Here is a 21,466-nt window from a genome sequence, read left to right as displayed (position 1 = left end):
TTGTGGGGATGCGTTTCTTCAGCAGGCACAGGGAAGCTGGTCAGAGTTGATGGGTAGATGGATGGAGCCAAATACAGGGCAACCTTAGAAGAAAATCTGTTAAAGTCTGCAAAAGATGTGAGACTAGGGTGGAGGTTCGCCTTCCAGCAGAACAAAGACCCTAAACATACAGCCAGAGCTACAATGGAATCATTTAGAACAATATTTATGTGTTAGAATGGTCCAGTCAAAGTTCAGATCTAAATCCAATTGAGATTCTGTGGCAAGACTTGAAAATTGCTGTTCAGGGATGCTCCCCATCCAATCTGACAGAGCTTGAGCTATTTTGCAAAGAAAAATGGGCAAAAATGTCTCTCTCTAGATGTGCAAAGCTAGTAGAGACATACCCAAAAAAACTTTTAGCTGTAATTGCAGTGAAAGGTGGTACTACAAAGTATTGACTCAGGGGGCTGAATACAAATGCACGCCACACTTTTCACTAATTTATTTGTAGACAATTTTGAAAAAAAATATTTTTTCCTTTATGTGCCACTTTGTTTTGATCTATCACATACAATCCCAATAAAATATATTTATGTTTTTGGTTATAACATTTCAAAATGTGGAAAATTTCAAGGGGTATGAATACTTTTTCAAGGCACTGAATGAGAGCTTCCTATCTGTCAATGGTTGCTAAGCAAGCAGTGGCTGCCAGAGCCCACTGCATCCTTAGCACCACGTGATTTAAACTGGTCCCATTAATCTACTGGCTGGAAATCCCAGCCATATATACAAATGGGTGGGGATAGCATGACGTCACTGACCAAATATGCCAACATAAATATAATTAGGCAATGATATTGACCAAATATGAGCATGGCAATATTTTCTCTATAACATCTCCTAGTAGACACCCACCCTTTGTTTACTTTTTAGAGGCCTCAGGAGATGTCATTTGGTGCAAGTCAGTGCCGGGCATCAGGCAGCTTTCATTGCAATTGACGCAGATCTATATCACCGAGGGATGTGATTGATGATAAATGTGAACTTGTCAAAAACTGTGTTTATTAACTTTTTTATATTTATTGTGTGGCCAACCAGGCTGCATGTTTGGATAAGGGTCTGGTATGGTATGGATTTTTAGGGGGAACCCCACACTTTTTCTCTATTTTTTTTTTGCAAAATTCATACATGGTCAGTTATTATGGTATGGTGACTTGTAATTTGCCATAGTACTAGTTCTTAAAGAAGAACTGAACTTTGAAATTTGTACCCAAAAAGACAGACATAGGGTGAAGGACTAGTCATCAGAATTACCTGTGGTCTCTATTCAGCTGATCTTTTCCCCATTACTGACTTGCCATACCTTGTTCTGCACTGAGTAGAGGCAGCCATCTTGGTAGAAGCAGGCATTTGCTTCCTCAAATCAGTCTCCAAAAAGGAGAAGAGTGAGCAGCATGTAGTACAATCACCAAATCTCACTCCAAATTTTACCAGGATTTTGACAGCTATGTTTCAGGAGGAATTCAAGACAAAGGGTACATTTTTTGTGGTTAGGCACAATAAACATTTCTAAATGTTCCCCACAACGCAGCAATTTTTCCTTAGACACTGGACCTATCTACCTGATAAAAAATGATCTGGCTTCTTTAAAATTAGATCATATACTCAAGTCTTGCAATATTTTGGCACAAAAACCTTATTCAGATTAGACTTTGCTGACCCTAAAAGACCACTTAGGGCCTGAGATGCTGTCTCCATTGTGATATGATATGCAATATAAAGGTCTTTGAATATGATTTCTAACAGAGAGGGTCCTAACAGGGCAGCGCACACATCAGAGATTTGAACACGCATGAAGATGCTTAAGGGTTGATTTAATAAAGGCAAATAGACTGTACACTTTGCAAAATGCGACTGTGCTTCACAAGTGCAGTTGCTTCAGAGCTTTGTAAATGAGTAGAAGCTCTGCTGACTTCCATCATCCAATCATGTGCAAGCAAAATTTATTTATTTTATTTCCCTTGCATGTGATTGGGTACTCTTTGCAAACTGAAGCTTTACCTCATTTACTAAGCTGTGGAGCAAATACACTTGCAAAGTGCACAGTCTATTTGCCTTCAACCCTGTCATTGTAGCATGATAGTGTTATAATAAACCAATTTGTGCATCTAGGTGTATACTTTAGTCCCTGAGACAGACTCAGGCAAACTGGTAACTCAATAAATTAAGAAAGCCAGGCATAGAAATATTTTGCTTAAATTGACTTTATTACAGGGAATTCAGAAAAGTACAATGGTATGCATAGCAAAATTACAGAATTATTTGATAAGATGCAGCTGTGATAAAACAAAAAACCCACTCACAAGAAACACAGCCACACACATGCAGAGAATGCTGAAGTATTATAGACAGAAGAAGAGATTAATGATGATAACTGAGTATGTTTCAGAGCCCAGGTCAGGGTGTCTGGGCTGAGTACAGTGCAATTAATGGGAACAGAACATCTTGGATATCTAATTAATAGATTTGGCTTTGCTCTCTTCCATCTAGCAGTGATGTCCGTGTTTTCCCTTGGAAAGGCTGCCGGAGCTGAATCCTCCTCCGATGTGGTGGTGCTGGCTGCTAGCACTGTGTCCTGAAGAGCTGCTGACCACAGCTGAAAACAAACAAGCCAATGTTAAAGTTAAAGTATACTAGATAAAATGCAGAATCTTTGAAGTGGGAAAATATTAAGGGGGGCTCATCTGTTTTGTGTGTTTTTTTTTTAAACATGTATTTAAATGATCCCCTGAGTACTTTAGAGGACTGAACAAAAATTCAACTCTTCCTTATCAGAATCCCATCTGAATGGTATGGCCTTTTAAAACTTCAGTTGACCTTTAATATTATCCAATAGGGTTGATTTACTAAAACTGGAGAGTGCAAAATCTGGTGCAGCTGTGCATGGTAGCCAATCAGCTTCTAACATCAGCTTGTTCAGTTAATCTTTGACAAAAAAAACAGAAGCTGATTGGTTTCCGTGCAGAGCTGCACCACATTTTGCACTCTTCAGTTTTAGTGAATCAACCCCTATGTGTTTTTACTCTAGGAACCTATGTGCATATCCATTGGTGCATAGCTCTCACATAAGGTTGCCACCTTTTTTTCAAGCCAAACCCGAACACTTTATCAGCCTGGGACACCTTGGGGTGCCCCAAGGAGAGTATTTATGTGGTGCGCATAGCATGCTGCAGCAAACGGTGGGTGTAGCCAAATTTCTATTGCTGACATCCCCCCCCCCTGCCCCCCCCCCCCCCAAGTGATGTCAAATTTGCCCTCAGACAGACACCAGCAGCTCCCAGATGGCAACAGATTTGTGTGGACTTTGGACTTGATGGACTTGTGTTTTTTTTCAACCTCACCTACTATGTAACTATAGGATTGATTTACTAAAGGCAAATCCACTTTGCACTACAAGGGCACTGCAAGTGCCCTTGATAGCGCACTTGGAAGTGCAGTCACTGTAGATCTGTGGGGGACATGCAAGGAAAATAAAAAACTGCATTTTAGCTTGCACATGATTGGATGATAAAATCGGCAGAGCTTCCCCTGATTTCAGATCTACCCCTCAGATTTACAGTAACTGCACTTCCAAGTGCACTTGTAGTGCAGAGTGGATTTGCCTTTAGTAAATAAACCCCAATGGGTGTGACTATCTTGGTCACTTGGCGAGCCACAGTCTGGTCTGAATAATGTGTTCGGATTTCTGTCCACCTGAAACCCAAACACATGACTGAAAACCCAACCTGTCGGTGTGAGTCCTGGACAGGTGGCAACTCTACTCTCACACCTACTGGGGAGACCCAGGCAATAACAGCTGGATCAGTTATTAGGAGAAAAAAATCTTTGGATTAGTGATGAGCTCAGGAGTGTTTAGATCCTAGTCCAAACCCACCTGAGCAAGTATGCAAATAAACTGTCACTGTACTGGAGCAAATTATAAGCAGGGAAGGCGTTCTCTACCCAACAGCAGCACATATACAATGGGCATGTATGCATGCAGCTGCAGGGGGGGAAGCTTTGTCAGCTTATGATTGGCCCTGTACAGCAGCAGCTTCCTGGTGGGCTGGCTCAGGCGGGGATATAGGATATGAACATGCCTGAGCTCATCACTACTTTGGAAAAGCCATTGTTTTTTTTTTCTCCCAGAAGCTTTATGGAAATCTGAACCACCAAAAATAATACTACATTTCGGATTCAAATCTGGCCATTCAAAGCTATGAAATTTAGTCTCAATTTAACATCATCAAAAGTTTAGGATCCACTATAACTTCTATGATTAATTTTACTTACAGATGCTAACAGATCCATGTCCTTCTCCAACCATCCTGCAAGATGCAAGAAAAATAGATATTAAATTAACAGAGAACTAAAAGTCAGTATACAGATACATTCTTTTATTTGTATATGCTCTTGTACTTATAACAGATCCATGAACATTTACAGTAAATGCGTAAAGGAGCTGGGGCATGGTTATTTTGCATTATTGTGACATCTATTGTCATTATCTTGCTAAAGGAATATTTTACGTTAAACATTTGCACTTACCGTACTTTTTAATATATATGTAGGCAGGCATAATACTGTTAATTAATGTACTGTAAATATCGCCCTATACAATACTGTACTTATTTTGGTTTTCCTCTTAATATTTGAATAGCAGACCTACTCTAATCCAATCAAGTAAACAGCAGTATTGTCTTATTGTTTTATGGATGTCCTAAACAGAGTTTGGCAGACATCTATCCAGCAAATTAGTGACACAATACCATATCAAGCAATATACAGCATTCAGACTGCCTCTCATTTATCAATGTCTATGCAACAGTGTTCCTGTGCAACTGGAATCCTGTATAGCAAATTGAGACTATGGTGCCCAGGACTGCAACAGATTTAGCAATTAATATGAGACCGATTTCTGCTCCAAACAAATAACATAAAAAAGTGATGGCAGAAAAAGAACAAGTGGTATCATCTAGTCTGCACATTTTTTTTTTAACCTTTCTGTCTGAATATAGATCAGTGTTTGCTCCAAGCATTTTAAATGTATTTAACATTGACTGACTCACTACCTCTGCTGGAAGTCTGTTGCAATCAATTACTCTTTTGGTAAAAAATACTTTCTATGGTGAGTTGTGACTTTGAAGTCATGTCCATGCATTCCTTATCTTGGCTTCATATGGAAAATACTGCCTATGAACCTTATTATGCTGAACCCTTATTGTAGTTAAATGTTTCAACCGACGTTGCCTTATTTTCTCCAGACAGTACATATTAGGTCCTGCAGTCTCTCCTGATGATGTTTTATTGCTCAGACCTTTTGCCATGTTTCTTACGCTTGTCTCTGGACTTGTCCTCTTTAATTATTTTGTGCTATGTACTTTATTTATTACATATTTTGATAGAATGATGGTGTCCTTGGGCATCAATGATAATGTGTGTACTAACCTGCCCTCTTCTCCTTCCAGAAGTTTCCTGTAGGTGGCGATCTCAATATCCAGAGCCAGTTTGACATTCATCAGTTCCTGGTATTCTCTCAGTTGGCGAGCCATGTCCTGCTTGGCCTTCTGTAAAGCAGCTTCTAGCTCAGTCAGCTTATGCTTGGCATCTTTCACGGCAGCCTCACCGCGCCCCTCAGCTTCTGCTATGGCAGATTCCAGCTTGGCACGCTGGATGACAAAAACACATGATACATAGTATAGTTAATATTGATTCAAATGTGTTCCCTTTGTATACCCAATCATGTGGCAAAAAATAAATAACAGGATTTTTGCTTGCACATGGCACAGCATCATCTTATTTACTAAGTCAAGGGCATTGTAAACACATTCAGTTGAATGTTCTAAAACATGATGCTAGGTAAAGTGCAGTGATGGTAGCTGTAATAATCCTGTACCAAACCTGTACAGAGGATATTCTGTTTTTTAGATTCTCTTGCTCATGATGGGAGCTATGAAGTGAAAACAATTCCCTGCACTTAACCCACTGCAGCTGACCCGGTTTCTGCCAAACAGCATGTTAACCGGTTGATTTGCTAAAGGAGTAAAGCATGTTCACTTTGCAAAATATAATTTCACTTCCATCATTCAATCATGTGCAAGTACAAATGTTATTTTTTTATGTTTCTTGCACGTGATTTGGGCATTCTTTTCAAAGTGAAACTTTACCACTGAGATCAGGGGAAAATTCCATCGAGTAATGCAACTTCCCTTGCAGTGTGTAAATTTGTCCTTCAACAGGGGTGCAACTGCAACTAAAGGTGCACATGTTCTGTACATAATATATAGCCCATTCCATGTGATGAAAAGCTAACATATTTCATATGCCATGTTTACTCAATATAATTACGTATTCACTGCTGCCTAATAAACTAACTATAACATAAACGATGTGTGAAGATATTAGATATGCATAGATTGTATTTGGTTCAGTGTATGACCGTATGTTTGTACTCAGACTGATGTCATACCTCCTCCTACAGGATCAAACAGAAAATTGCAGGGAGCTTTCAACCCTAGCTTTACAAAATAACCTAAATAGTATTATAGCTTTTTGACAACTATGAATGTTTTTTCTGATTAGAGGTGTTTAATCAAATTGTACTTTATATCCATGAATGTGAAAATACAATTCACAGAACATGAAAAAGTTATATATAGCAAGGTTGATTAAATAACCTATTCATTCATTTAAACCATAGGCATTTATTTAAGTCAGGACAAAAAGAAAAAGAAAAAAAAAAAGTACAGCAACAGTTTAAGATGGCAAGTAACTCCTTCCTAACCTCCTCAATGAATAAATTAATTATTTCTATGGACTGATTGTTGTAACATTTGCTAGCAATGGCTCCTAATCAAGACATTCAATTACATTTACATGCTCTTATATTGCCTAGTAAATCTATCCAAAACCCAATCACAAAAAATCGAAACTTTAAAGGTTGTTTCTTTTTTAAATCTGCAGTTTTTCTTAAGGTGGTTGTAATCCCAGCTAGTTCTTTTGCATCTAAATGATAGGACATGCCACCAACCACTAATTTATACAGGAAATGCAGTCAGTAAAAAGTAATTGATACCTTTTCTAATTAATTTTCTTTGGAATGCATTAAGGTGAAAAACAATAAGGGTTTATAACCACTTTAATTGAGAAAACTGAAGTTAGAAGCTGATTGGCTACCATGTACAGCTGCACCAGATTCTGAGTGCACTAGTTTTAGTAAATCAACCCTACACTATTTTGGCATGCTCTAGTCAGTCAGTGTGTCCAGTGCTGACTCTGGAGTAAGGACATGTAGACAGGTAGGGTATCACAGTAATATTAAAAAGGTTTATCAACCTATTTTATTCATTTTTAAACAACAACTCCAGGCAACATATAAACTGGATGAATGAATGAATATGAACTGGATGAACCCAGTATGCAATACATCTTTTCTAAAGTTTAAAAACACTCAATGTGACTTACTTAATTCTGTGTAATCAACTGCAGTCAGAATCCAAAGAGCACCTCACAGGGGCACTGGGAGTGTATGCCCTGTAGCCTAACCTGTGTAACTTGCTCTCTGTTTTCTGTGTCACCAATCACATCCAAACTGCCCAGGCAGGCTTAAATTCTATTAGTGGCACTGAGCGATACCACTGTAGCTTTCTGTATGTGAGAAGCAGCAATGGATCTGTAATCATGTGTGCTTAGGAACAGCTCCTCTGTATATCATAATGGGATTACAGACAACAGAAAGAGGAGTATTGTGATGCACTACCACCTATACTGCCTAGTGAAAGATTGAAGATGTGAACAGATAGTCTGAGCTCTGTGTATGTTGCCCATGGTTTTATTTTGCATTTTGACCAGAGTGTACCTTTAAACCAGGTAACGGAGAAATATTGGGACTATAACCTAAACTATAACTTTGATGAAGATTGCAGACAGACATGTATTCATTCAAATGAGACACTGACATCTAAAGGCACATTTTTCACATTTCATAGTAAAGTCTCACGGTGAGTGTGAATTGAAACAAAGGTGCATGCTTGACAAGATAAATCAATGTAACTTTGTGAGTAATGTGAAATCATCACTTTTTACAAGCTCTCCCATGCCCCACCTAGCATATGAACCTGTTCCACCTCTTCTCTGTTATTGTGCTCATTATCTCTTATAAAAGGGGATATCAAAGAGCTTTCCATATCTGCTGCTTCAGCCTTTCATATTAAAGAAAACCTGTATCAACTGGGCTTATGCTAGATTTTGAACATTACATTTTCAACCATTATAATTGTCTAGATTACCCATGAAAGATTTATATTTACTCATGATAATCACTATAAAATTGCTATGAAAGTAGATAGGACTCGCTATCATTAGCAAACATGTATTTAAGATGGAGATTAAGGCAGGGAACCCCTTAATGCCTTTTATAAAGGGCCTTCAAAACACAGATTTACACCCTTTCTTGCACTGCTATTGATAACACGTTGCCTACACATTTATAATCATTTAAGATTGGATAATCCAACTCTAACATAAGCTCAACAAATTAGTTTAAGCTATTAAATTGAGCTGGCAAGAACTTCTGAAAAACACTACAAAATGATGAAGTTGTAAAACGGGCAACTCCCTCTGAATAAAAGAATGACAGATTACATAGTTAAAATCAAAATTTTCTATGGGGAAATATACAAAAATAGCTACCTTTCTTTATATAAAGAGTGTGAAGTGTTAAAGAGATTTATTTTACCAATCTACAGCTTCATTGAATTCTGCTTAGCTGCTTACTCATACTTACAAATAATTTAATCTTCTGGACTCAATACTGAATCCTCATTACTGATCCCCTCATTACTCATTACTGAATCCAGAACTTTACAAACATAAGACTATTAAATTACTATACTATTATATATTATATATATATATATTATATACTATAAATTACTATACTATAAACGTCTATTATTATTACATTTCTATAGTATTATTTCTTCAAATAAATGATCCAGCCATTATACAATCATCTTTATGTACACTATCAATCTATTATGTACTTGAAATCCTTCAGATCTATCTAAAAACAATGTTATTCAAGGTTAAACATACTCTTTAAAACATAAATCACCCATCTATATAAGTAACACATTTTTTAAAAGAAATACATGTGTTTTAGGTAATATTACCTGTGATTTGATACTCTCGATTTCACCCTTTAGTCTCTGGATCAGACGGGTGAGTTCAGTGATTTCATGCTTGGTGTTACGTAGATCATCTCCATGTTTTCCTGCTGTCAAACGTAACTCCTCATACTATGAAAGAGAATTTTGTGAAGTTAGGAAGGTACCAAAGCAAAGAAAGCACTTAGATCTGCATATTCTCAAGGATATTTCAGCAGAAGATGTTACTTCAGTTTTTAGGGAGTCCTAAAGTATTTAGGACAATAAAAATACTTAATAACCATAAAAAATACCAGACAAAACAAATAATGATTTACTGTTAATAGCAGTTAAATGAAGCTCATACTGGCTGTAATATGTAAAACGATGAATATAGCCCTTGGGTTTAGGCCACGCACTAATGTCAAGATACCCCCACTCTTTGTTCCTTTTTTCTTTTAAAGTTCTGACTGGGTATAGGCACCTACTGGAGGAGATCATTGCCAAACGTTAGGGGGTAATTATTTACACAGCTGGGATGTATCTGAAACCCCACTATATGGGCAGATGTTTTGGATATCTGACCATCAAACCAATATGAGCTTGTTGGACTTTCCATTCCAAAAGATGGCAATTTCTACACATCCCCCTCAATCTTCTTCTGTTCCTTTGCACTTTAACAGCCTTCATTCTCCTCCATTCTTCTAAGAAGAATTTTGGTGCATATCTGAGGAAATGTGTACCCATTTAGCAACAAAATTCTTAGTTAGCATACCAATTCATTCCAAATGGGCTTAGTAGGGAATTATGCAAGACACTCAAGCTGCTTCACACCAATCTTGTCAAACCATGTCTTAAAGGAACGTGCTTTGCTTTAAAGGGCACAGTCATGGTGGAGCAGAAAGGAGCTTTCCCCAAGCTGTTGCTGCAAAGTTGAAAGGCAACAATTGTCTGAAATATCTTTGAATGCTGTAGCTTTAACTGTACCCTTAAATGGAAACATCTGATCTCAGTAATTAGGAGGGGTATCCATACACTTTTGTCCATGAGTAAAGCCTAGCACACACTATCAGGTTTTTTTTTGTTCAACCCAGCGGGTTGGGGCTGCTGTACTAATGATCCAATGTTAGTACATCGATCTCCCCTGCAGAGCTATTATGTTTTGGCATGGGACGGCCCTCCTGCCAGAACACTTCAATGGCTGAGAGCCCTGATCAGGAGCCAGTTGGCTGCAGGTTTTTCAGAATGCTCAGCTGACTTCTATTGGACTGTCTGCCATACACATGGGCCGAATGTCGGCCGCTTCATATTGAACTGGCCAATGAAGATTGACATTTGACACGTGTGAGCTAAGCTTAAGGGTGCAGAGGAAAAAAAGTAAATGGCAGCTGCTCCATCAGTTTATAAGCTAGCAAACCATAGTGTACAGAGATGGAGCAATTAACAACAAACATCTTTCTAAAGAGACTTGATTATGACATGTTGAAAAAGCATTGAAGGAGCTCAATAACTTTGCACTTTAGTTTTCAGATGCCATTTACTGTTCAGACAAATAATTGTAAGAAAAATGATTTTACCCATTGAGCAATGTATGTTGTAACTCACTTTAATATTTGTGCTGCTTGAAGAGACTCCAACGCCATATTTATAAACCATAATTACTATTACATATAGCATGTGTATGCAACCCTAGGCTGTGTCAGAATGTAAGTGTTTAGCTAATGTATTACATCAGCATTTGTCATCCTGACAGTTGAAAAAATTGTTGTCTGTTCAAACAGTGATGGCAGAAAATGCTGTGATTCACTGGATGTTACTGATGCCACCTTGATGACACAATCAGTCTGAAGAGGTTATGGGAGAATGAGAAAAGTCATAGAAACAGCTATTCATCATGAATCCAATGATTTGTCATCAGATAAACTGATGCAGAAAATTACCAACAAATTGAAAAGTGTAGGGCCATCACAATATGCTGTGTTGGGATGCCCTAATTACACATGTATGTTGGAGTCACACTTACCCTTGACTGGTACATTGCTTCAGCCTCAGATCTGCTTCTGTTGGCGATCTCCTCATACTGAGCTTTGACCTCAGCAATGATGCAATCCATGTCAAGATCTCTACTGTTGTCCATGGACACAATCACTGAAATATCTGAGATCTGAGCCTGGAGCTGAGCAATTTCCTAAAGAAAAACAAGGAGATGAGAAATATCATAAAGAAGTACTCTGCTGAGCTTTTTTTTTTACAATAAATGACTTTATTATATAACCCAAATTATCAAACAGACTAAATCTATTTGTGTTCCGAACATGTTTACTGTGGATAGTCACCATGTCTTTTGCAGTCATGTGGAAAAATAAAAAAAATGAAAATTTTGTGTAATCACTCCTGTGGTTGATTTACTAAAGACAAATAGACTGTAAACTTTGCAAGGTAATTTTCCCTAAGCTTAGGTATGTGGTGAAAACTGAAAATTCACTTTGCAAAGAATACCCAATAACAAAAGTGAGCAAAGCTTCACCACATTCACTAAGATAAGGCAAATGTCCTTGCATAGTGAACAGCCTATTTGCCTCAGACTTTGCTATTATAATTACTGTGCTTGGGCTACAAGCTGAATGGGCATTTAAAGCTTGGAAATATGATCGACCAAGTTACTGGGAATCATCTGTCAGTATCAACAGAGCAGGAACAAATATGTGTATTTCATGAAGTTTGCTTAAAGCGAAGCTCCACCCAAAAGGGTAAGCTCTGCTTGTTTGCACCTTCCCCCTCTCCACTGCCAAATTTGGCACTTTTTGGGGGGAGGGGGGAACGGGTACCTGGTTTTACCAGGCACCCACTCCCACTTCCTGGTAAGATCACCGTGGCAATCTCTGAGTATTTCCGGCCCCTCCTCCTTCCCCTACTGCCTTCTGGGACACACAGGCCCCAGAACACAGCAGAAACCATTCAGAAAGTGCAGTGTGACTTGTGCATGATCAGTAGGAAAAAAAAGCTTCACTGCCGATTTCCCAAGGTTAATATACCAGCGCCTGAACCTGAAGCTGATTGAAGAATCAGCTTGGGGTACTGACATCGCTGGATCCCTGGATAAGTAAATGTCCTTATATCAGAAGTCAGCAGCTACAGTATTTGTATATATATATATATATATATATATATATATATATATATATATATATATATATATATACCATTGCTGTACTGTTCCCAGATAAATCAACAAACATGGAGATACATTTTTAAGAATTGTATAAAGTTAATTACAAGAAAGTTAATTACAACTACAGGAGAACAAAAATTTACCGCATCAAAGAGTGTGCGCAGGAAGTTGATTTCATCAGTGAGGGAGTCCACTTTAGATTGCAGTTCTGCCTTGTTGATGAAAGCGGCATCAACATCCTACAAGGTAAATAAGGTAATGGTTAAAATCTTTTTTGCTCTTTATGGTAGCATAACATTTAATTCTTGTCTGTACATACCCTCTTAAGTCCAACAAACTCATTTTCTGCAGCTGTGCGCCTATTGATCTCTTCTTCATACCTGTTGAGTTGGACACAATAAGTATTTTGTACAACACTGTTTTCACTGTTATGCAAAAATGCTTTTATATTACACACCAAACATGATAGGATGCAATTCCTAGCATTGCCAGGCTAGGACCATGTTTGGTATACAAAGCTGACCTGATAATCTTTTTACTTTTTTTTTTTAACCTGACAATGCTTTTTAGCATGTATATGTATGCCAGTAGATGTTAATAAAATGATCAAGAATTTGTATTTATTAAACTCAAAGCGAAACGCTGCAATGAGGTAAGAGTTTGCAGTTTGATCTAATCAGTGCTAATTAAAACAAAGAAGCACATGAGACGCAAACCAACCCTTAGACACTTCAGATATAGCAAGTCATCTTACTATGCTTTATAGCCAGGGCCAGATTCCTTCCAAAGCTAAAAAACCACTCCATGGTTTACACCCAAACCAAACTGCTAGCAGAATAAGGCAATGGTTTGAACTACTGACGCTAAGCAAACTTTCGGCTTCCTTGCTCCTAGCCTTAGCGTACAGTGTATGGTTCAGATATCTGATCCTGTTAGTCTGATACTAAGGCTAGCCAGCCAATGGGGGTGCCATAGCACAGACTTAAAATGGTTGGCCTTCGGTTGAAGGAAGTATAAACCCAGCCCTGTTTATAGTCAATGCTTGACTGTTTGCCTGTAATTTATCAAATGAATAGGTACATGTGTTATCATAATCTCAACCCAAGGCTTCTTACTTCTTCTTGAATTCCTCAACTGCATCTTCCATGTTTCTTCTTTCTGACTCCAGATGAGCTCTCTCACTTCCTAGGTGCTCCAGCTGTTTCCTAAGGTTATTGATGTAAGCTTCAAACAGGGGTTCAATGTGGCTCTTGGCAGGTTTCTTCTCTTGCAAAAGTCCCCACTTGGTCTCCAGCATCTTATTCTGTTGCTCTAAGAATCGTACCTGCCATAGATAGAAATCAGTAATTAATAATTCACTATGTGCAGAAGCAAGCTGGTTCCACTTAGGATAGGATCCATGAACATGGGTTGCGCAATAATTTAGCTGCGGGTATTCATTTAGGGTTTCCCTTAAAAAACCTACATCCATCACCATTTTAAGTATGAATTATATTCATATATATATATATATATATATATATATATATATATATATATATATATATATATATATTGTATAACATGGGGAATGGTGTCAGGTTTTTTTGTGTTTGGGGAGATTTACCTTTTTTGAGAGTAAATCATTTTAAAGAGAGGGGAAATCCCCTTGTTTGTCCCAAGAATAGGTGTACCCATTGGAGAATTTCCCCTGTATTGCTGTTCCATTAGTCACCAGGGCATATAGAAGGGATATCTCTCCTCAGCCGATATGTAAGCAGCAATGCATATCTGAGAGGGGTTTTAATACTTATATCATATCTATCCAATTCTTTTTTTTTTAATTATGACTTTTGCTACGATTTATTGTTAAAAGAAAATCATCACTTTTACTTGTTTTGTTTCCTAAGTTTGCTCAAGTTTAGTTGTCACGTATTTATTGCAAAAGAAATGTTTACATTTTGTAGCCATGGCAGAAGCCTAGTCCTATAGAAAGTTATGTATGTGCATTTCATTAGGTAGGTAAAGTGACTGTGCCACTTCCCCTTCACTTTCCTAACTTGTGTACGTTTTTCTCTTGGTAACAAGGAATACACTGTAGGAATTCTAATGCTATTGATGTTTTATCAGTGTAAATACATGTATTTAATGAACAACAGTATGAATCCATATTACCTTTTGTATTAACATTGAATAACTGTCATCCAGTTTACAGGGTAGAGAAATACTTGGAGAATGCAGTCTAAAAATTCTCCGAGAAATAGAGATGCCACTGTGGCATTAAATTCTTCATAATTGCACTAAATTAATGCTAACTCATAAATTGCCTATTGGTGCACAGAAAAAAAATGCACAATTATGCTGCCAGCAAAGCTGGTACTATGTCAGTTACTCATTAAGCAGTAAAGCGAGGATAAGAATTGTAGACTTTGAGCCTATGAGATAGCTGATCTATAACTATTGATTATAATGTGTGGTGGAGATATATCATATTCTGAGGTGTTTCAGCTTAGCATCAAATTACTCACACTGAAACAAGAGCCAAGAATATATAACACAACAATCTTTGACCTACTATCAATTCAATCAGTTTTCAGATCCTTTAGCTGAGACAGTGAAGGTAATCTACTCTACATGGCATTCTGGCAATCCTGGTCCACTACATACAATACATATCTTACCTTATCTATGAAAGTTGCAAACTTGTTATTCAGTCCTTTAATTTGGTCTTTTTCATCAGTTCTGACTCTCTGGATGTTGGGATCAATTTCCAAATTGAGAGGGGCCAGTAGACTTTGGTTGACGGTAACTGGTGTGATACCAGCAGAGCAAAATGATCCACTAAATCCATAGCTAGCAGAGCTCAGTCCATGTCCAATTCCAGCAAAACTATATCCATGCCCAGCCTTCAGTCCAGATGACAACTTATGTCCGCCGGACACAACACTGTAGACACTTTTGCTGCTATAAGAAGGAACTACCTTGTGGCCAACGGAGACTTTCTTACTGAGGGAGCCAAAGCTGTGCTTGCTCATAGCCGGTAAGCAAGCTGAGGAAGAGGTGAAGTTTCTGTGTCCGTGGCTGCCATGTCCGGAGTGGTGAGACATCTTTGAAGAGCTAATTGGGATGTGAGATTCAAGAGTGAAGAAGAAGCTTCAAGTCGGTCCGTCTGAATTCAGTGCTGAAAATCTCCCATTTTATATAGTCAGTACATATGGGCCTGGTTACTTTAATGTGCACTAAGACCCTGTAATTGCAACTTGTGAGCTTCAAATTTGGCATTTTTACATTCCCATCATCTTGAGTTAATGAAATTTAATAGAACAGTTAAATAAAACACACCTAGAATATTCGTAAAGATGAAAAGCCCTTAATGCTGATGACTTTTCCCTGTAATAGTGCACACCTCATTTTCTGCACATGAGTGTCATTACTTAAATAGGGGTCAGCTTGTAAAGTTCTTTTATGGGTCTCTAGTTCTTAGTTTGTCATACAGTGTCACATCAATGCTGGTTTACTTCCCTTTACTGGTTGCCTTCTTTATTTTATATCTTCATAAAATGTCTGGTGAGAGAAATAAAGTATTAATGTCAAACTAATTAGGCACATTTTATGAAGTTCTCAAATTAGTATTAAGTTCTTGTCTCTAATTTTTTTTTAATTTCTAACTTGCAGAGGCATGTTTATTGCATCACAAACTAATTTGAATACAGATGATATAGGGTTTACAAAATTATACATTTTTCAGATAAAATCATTAGATAACATTTACTTTTTCTTATCTTTCTACTCCTACCTGAGTCACATCTGCACGAGGTCAGTGCTCTATTTCTTCTTCACAGGTAGACCCCAACTTATAAACATTCTTCGAAGTATTTAATTGCCCTGTGATCTGAAATGAACAGTACATAATTTATAAAAATTGCAATGCTTCTGTTACACTAAGAATTTAATTACTGCAAGAGAAGAGAATATTTACTTTGCATTGCTAATGTGTTCAGTCTTCACCTATACATTTTTTTGTGCATTTGGCAGTTTGCAGAAACGCACTACAGTCTATTTAACCACTTGCCGACCGCCGCACGCCGATGTACGTCGGCAGAATGGCACGGGCAGGCATAAGGGCTTACATGTACGTCCCTTGCCTCCCGCGGGTCGGGGGCCCGATCGGGCCCCCGCCCGGTGCCTGCGGCGGTCGGTATTCGTTCGGGAGCGATCCCGGACGAGGGGACGGCCATTCATTCATGGCCACCCCCTCGCGATCGCTCCCGGCGAATGAAATTGTCCGGTGACATCACTTCCTCTCCTGTAATGTAAACACAGGAGAGGAAGTGATGTATTCTCTCCTCCGTGTCGGTAGTTTTCGTTCCGGCACCGAGGAGAGAGCATCGGTGAGTTGCACAAGCACTACACTACACAGTAGAACATGCCAGGCACACTCACACCCCCCCTTTACCCCCCGATCACCCCCCAATTACCCCTGCCCCCCCAGTCACAGTGACACCAATTGCTTTTTTTTTTTTTTGCATTGGTGTCATTTGTGACTGTAATAACTGTTAGGGCAGTTAGGGTTAGCCCCCTTTAGTTCTAATGTGCCCCCCTAACCCCCCCAATAAAGGTTTAACCCCGTGATCACCCCCCGTCGCCAGTGTCACTAAGGCAGGGTTCACATTGCAGCGGTTTATGAGAACGAATGTGATTCGCACCGCACTGCAGTGCAAATCACATCCGATCTCTGTGCGATTCGAGTTCAGCCATTCGCCGCACCCGCCACACCCACCGCACCCGCCGCAAATTCGCACGGGACCCTTTTTTTGGCCCGCAGCAGAATCGGATCGCATGGGTGTTCACACCATGCGATCCGAGTTTGCAGATCGCACTGCGATATGCGAACTGATCTGGGGGTGTCAGTAACATTTCACTGACACTCCCAGCAGTTCGCATAGGGCAGTGTGAACTGCCGCCGGGAGGCATGCGATGCGGGAACCCGCCGCGGATTCGTGGCGTTCCCGCATCGCTCCAGTGTGAACCCAGCCTAATAAGCGATCATTTTTCTGATTGCCGTATTAGTGTCACAGGTGACGCTAGTTAGGCAGGTAGGTATTTAGGTTCGCCGCAGCTTTTTATAGCACCAGGGACCCCCATATACTACCGCATAAAGCCCCCTGATTGCCCCCTAGTTAACCCTTTCACCAGTGATCACCATATAACTGTTACAGGTGACGCTGGTTGGTTAGTTATTTTTTTATAGTTTCAGGGCACCCGCCATTTATTACCTAATAAAGGTTTAACCCCCTGATCACCCGGCGGGTGTCATTTGTGACTGTAATAACTGTTAGGGCAGTTAGGGTTAGCCCCCTTTAGTTCTAAGGTACCCCCCTAACCCCCCCAATAAAGGTTTAACCCCGTGATCACCCCCCGTCGCCAGTGTCACTAAGGCTGGGTTCACATTGCAGCGGTTTATGAGAACGGATGTGATTCGCACCGCACTGCAGTGCAAATCACATCCGATCTCTGTGCGATTCGAGTTCAGCCATACAGATAGTATGGCTGAATTCGTGTCGCACCCGCCGCACCCGCCGCAAACTCGCACGGGACCCTTTTTTTGGTCCGCAGCAGAATCGGATCACATGGGTGTTCACACCATGCGATCCGAGTTTGCAGATCGCACTGCGATATGCGAACTGATCTGGGGGTGTCATTAACATTTCACTGACACTCCCAGCAGTTCGCATAGGGCAGTGTGAACTGCCGCCGGGAGGCATGCGATGCGGGAACCCGCCGCGGATTCGTGGCGTTCCCGCATCGCTCCAGTGTGAACCCAGCCTAATAAGCGATCGTTTTTCTGATCGCTGTATTAGTGTCACAGGTGACGCTAGTTAGGCAGGTAGGTATTTAGGTTCGCCGCAGCTTTTTATAGCGCCAGGGACCCCCATATACTACCGCATAAAGCCCCCTGATTGCCCCCTAGTTAACCCTTTCACCAGTGATCACCATATAACTGTTACAGGTGACGCTGATTGGTTAGTTATTTTTTTTATAGTTTCAGGGCACCCGCCATTTATTACCTAGTCTCACTAGTGTACCCCTAAATTTAGGGGTGTCTACTTTCCAAAATGGGGTCATTTGGGGGGGGGTTTGTGCCATCTTGGTATTTTATGGCCTTCAAAACTGTAACGCCCTTAGAAAGCCTGAAGGCGGTGCTTGGTTTTCGGGGCCCCGTACGCGGCTAGGCTCCCAAAAAGTCCCACATATGTGGTATCCCCGTACTCAGGAGAAGCAGCAGAATTTATTTTGGGGTGTCATTTCACATATGCCCATGGCATGCGTGAGCAATATATCATTTAGTGACAACTTTGTGAAAAAAAAAAAAAGTTTGTAATTTTCCCGCAACTTGTGGCAAAATATAAAATATTCCATGGACTCAACATGCCTCTCAGCAAATAGCTTGGGGTGTCTACTTTCTAAAATGGGGTCATTTGTGGGGGTTTTGTGCCATCTTGGCATTTTATGGCCTTCAAAACTGTAATAGGTAGTGAGGAGTGAAGTCAAATATTTACGCCCTTAGAAAACCTGAAGGCGGTTCTTGGCTTTCGGGGCCCCGTACGCGGCTAGGCTCCCAAAAAGTCCCACATATGTGGTATCCCCGTACTCAGGAGAAGCAGCAGAATTTATTTTGGGGTGTCATTTCACATATGCCCATAGCATGTGTGAGCAATATATCATTTAGTGACAACTTTGTGAAAAAAAAATAAAAAAAAATTAAAGTTTGTAATTTTCCCGCAACTTGTGGCAAAATATAAAATATTCCATGGACTCAAAATGCCTCTCAGCAAATAGCTTGGGGTGTCTACTTTCTAAAATGGGGTCATTTGTGGGGGTTTTGTGCCATCTTGGCATTTTATGGCCTTCAAAACTGTAATAGGTAGTGAGGCGTGAAATCAAAAATTTACGCCCTTAGAAAGCCTGAAGGCGGTGCTTGGTTTTCGGGGCCCCGTACGCGGCTAGGCTCCCAAAAAGTCCCACATATGTGGTATCCCCATACTCAGGAGAAGCAGCAGAATTTATTTTGGGGTATCATTTCACATATGCCCATAGCATGTGTGAGCAATATATCATTTAGTGACAACTTTGTGTAAAAAAAAAAAAAAAAAAAAATTTTTTTGTCATTATTCAATCGCTTGAGGCAAAAAAATAAAATATTTAATGGGCTCAACATTCCACTTATCAATTTCCTCAGGGTGTCTACTTTCCAAAATGGGGTCATTTGGGGGGGTTTTGTACTGCCCTGCCATTTTAGCACCTCAAGAAATGAGATAGGCAGTCGTAAACTAAAAGCTGCGTAAATTCCAGAAAACGTACCTTAGTTTGTAGATGTGACAACTTTTGCGCAAACCAATAAATATACAATTATTGACTTTTTTTTTACCAAAGACATGTGGCTGAATACATTTTGGCCTAAATGTATGACTAAAATTGAGTTTATTGGATTTTTCTAATAACAAAAAGTAGAAAATATCATTTTTTTTCAAAATTTGCGGTCTTTTTACGTTTATATCGCAAAAAATAAAAATCGCAGAGGCAATCAAATACCATCAAAAGAAAGCTCTATTTGTGGGAAGAAAAGGACGCAAATTTTGTTTGGGTACAACATTGCATGACCGCGCAATTACCAGTTAAAGCAGCGCAGTGCCAAATTGTAAAAAGACCTCTGGTCATTTACCAGCAAAATGGTCCGGTCTGAAGGTGGTTAACATGGTTTCCTATGGTACAAGTCCTCAGCTATGCGTTTTGCGGTTGGTGCATTCTTGGAAAGGGTCGAGGATTGTTGTGGTTGTGATGCGATTTTTGATTTGTTTTGCAGCTTTTATTTTAACACTGTATATAGCTGGTTGCTAAGCAGGGGTCAGGAAGTCGGCCGCCATGTCCATAACAACAGATGAGTCATCAGCTGTCAGTGGGGTTCCACGCTGGCAGCTAAATAGTAAAAAATAAATTGCTGCAAAAAAAATTAATTCCGGAAAAACGGCATGGGTCTTCCCCCCCCCGCCCCCTCCAAGATCCATACCAGGCCCTTCAGGTCTAGTATTGGTTCAGAGGTAACCACCAACATTTTCATTTTAAATGTTGTGGGGTGCCCCCCAAAATCCATACCAAACCCTTATCCAAGCATGTAGCCCAGCAGGTATGGAAAGGGAGTGGATGAGCGAGCGCTCCCTCCTGAACCATACCAGGCTGCATGCCCTCAACATGAGGGGGACATGTTGATGGGGACAAGGGCCTCTTCCCGACAACTCTAGCTGGTGGGTGTCGCGGTCTGTGGGCAGGGGACTTATCGAAATCTGGAAGCCCCCTTTAAGAAGGAGGACCCCAGATCCTGCCTCCCCTATGTGAATGGGTAGGGGTATATCGTACACCCCCAAAAAGAAGTGAAATATATTAAAAAAAGAGAGGTTTTTGACAAGTCCTTTATTAAAAAAATAGCTCTGAGCTGTCTTCTCCCCGAGCTGTCTCTCATGGTGCTGTCTTCTCCTGCCGCATGTCTCCCTGAGCTTTCTTTTGGTGTTATTTAATCACCACTGGGTTGTTGTTGTTTTTTTTCTAAACAAAAAAAGTTTCTCTTAGTTTCTGTTATAGCGTTTTGTTGCTAAGTAATTTTACTCCTTAACTGATGTGCGTTGTTGAGGCTGCACTGATGGCCACTGATAGGTGGCACTGATGGACACGGATGAGGAGGCACTGATGCGGCTTCATTGATAGGCGACACTGAGGGCACTGATAGGCAGCACTGATTGGCACTGACAGGCATTACTGATGGGGACTGAGAAGAGGAGGATCTAGGCTGCCCTGTGCAAAACCACTGCACTGAGCAGGTAAGTATGACATGTTTGTTATTTTTAACTAAAAAAAACCAAGACTTTACAATCACTTTAAGTTTACCAATCCTTAAATGTGGTGGCTGCATTAATTTTCTTCTTTAATTAGTTTATTTTTTGAAGTTGAACACCAGTTAACACTTGACTAAAGGATGTGTCAATGTAGGTCCTTCAAACCCCACACAATAAAGACACAGACTACTTGACATGCGTTTTAATACAGCCACAGCAACCAATGAATAAATAACATCACATTAAACATAACAATAAAT

General features: G+C 39.8%; 1 protein-coding gene and 1 pseudogene across 1 annotated transcript; both read right to left on the bottom strand.

Moving 5' to 3' along the window:
- Nucleotides 1-2,228: 2,228 nt before the first annotated feature.
- On the bottom strand, nt 2,229-15,502 carry LOC143983817 (keratin, type II cytoskeletal cochleal-like). The gene is made up of 9 exons (XM_077483914.1): nt 15,000-15,502; nt 13,455-13,663; nt 12,659-12,719; nt 12,483-12,578; nt 11,191-11,355; nt 9,195-9,320; nt 5,470-5,690; nt 4,315-4,349; nt 2,229-2,638 (listed from the first exon to the last, which is right to left on the bottom strand). Exons 1-9 carry the CDS (start codon nt 15,423-15,425, stop codon nt 2,529-2,531), a joined length of 1,449 nt encoding a protein of 482 aa, XP_077340040.1. The 5' UTR covers nt 15,426-15,502; the 3' UTR covers nt 2,229-2,528.
- A 356-nt stretch (nt 15,503-15,858) lies between these two features.
- LOC143984186 (keratin, type II cytoskeletal 75-like) overlaps nt 15,859-21,466 on the bottom strand; it is a 49,237-nt pseudogene continuing 43,629 nt past the window's right edge.

This window comes from Lithobates pipiens, unplaced genomic scaffold, assembly GCF_037356315.1.
Source record: "Lithobates pipiens isolate NorthernLeopardFrog02 unplaced genomic scaffold, aLitPip1_a1.2 Scaffold_16, whole genome shotgun sequence".
Taxonomy (NCBI): domain Eukaryota; kingdom Metazoa; phylum Chordata; class Amphibia; order Anura; family Ranidae; genus Lithobates; species Lithobates pipiens.
This window is presented reverse-complemented; position numbering and strand designations above follow the sequence as displayed.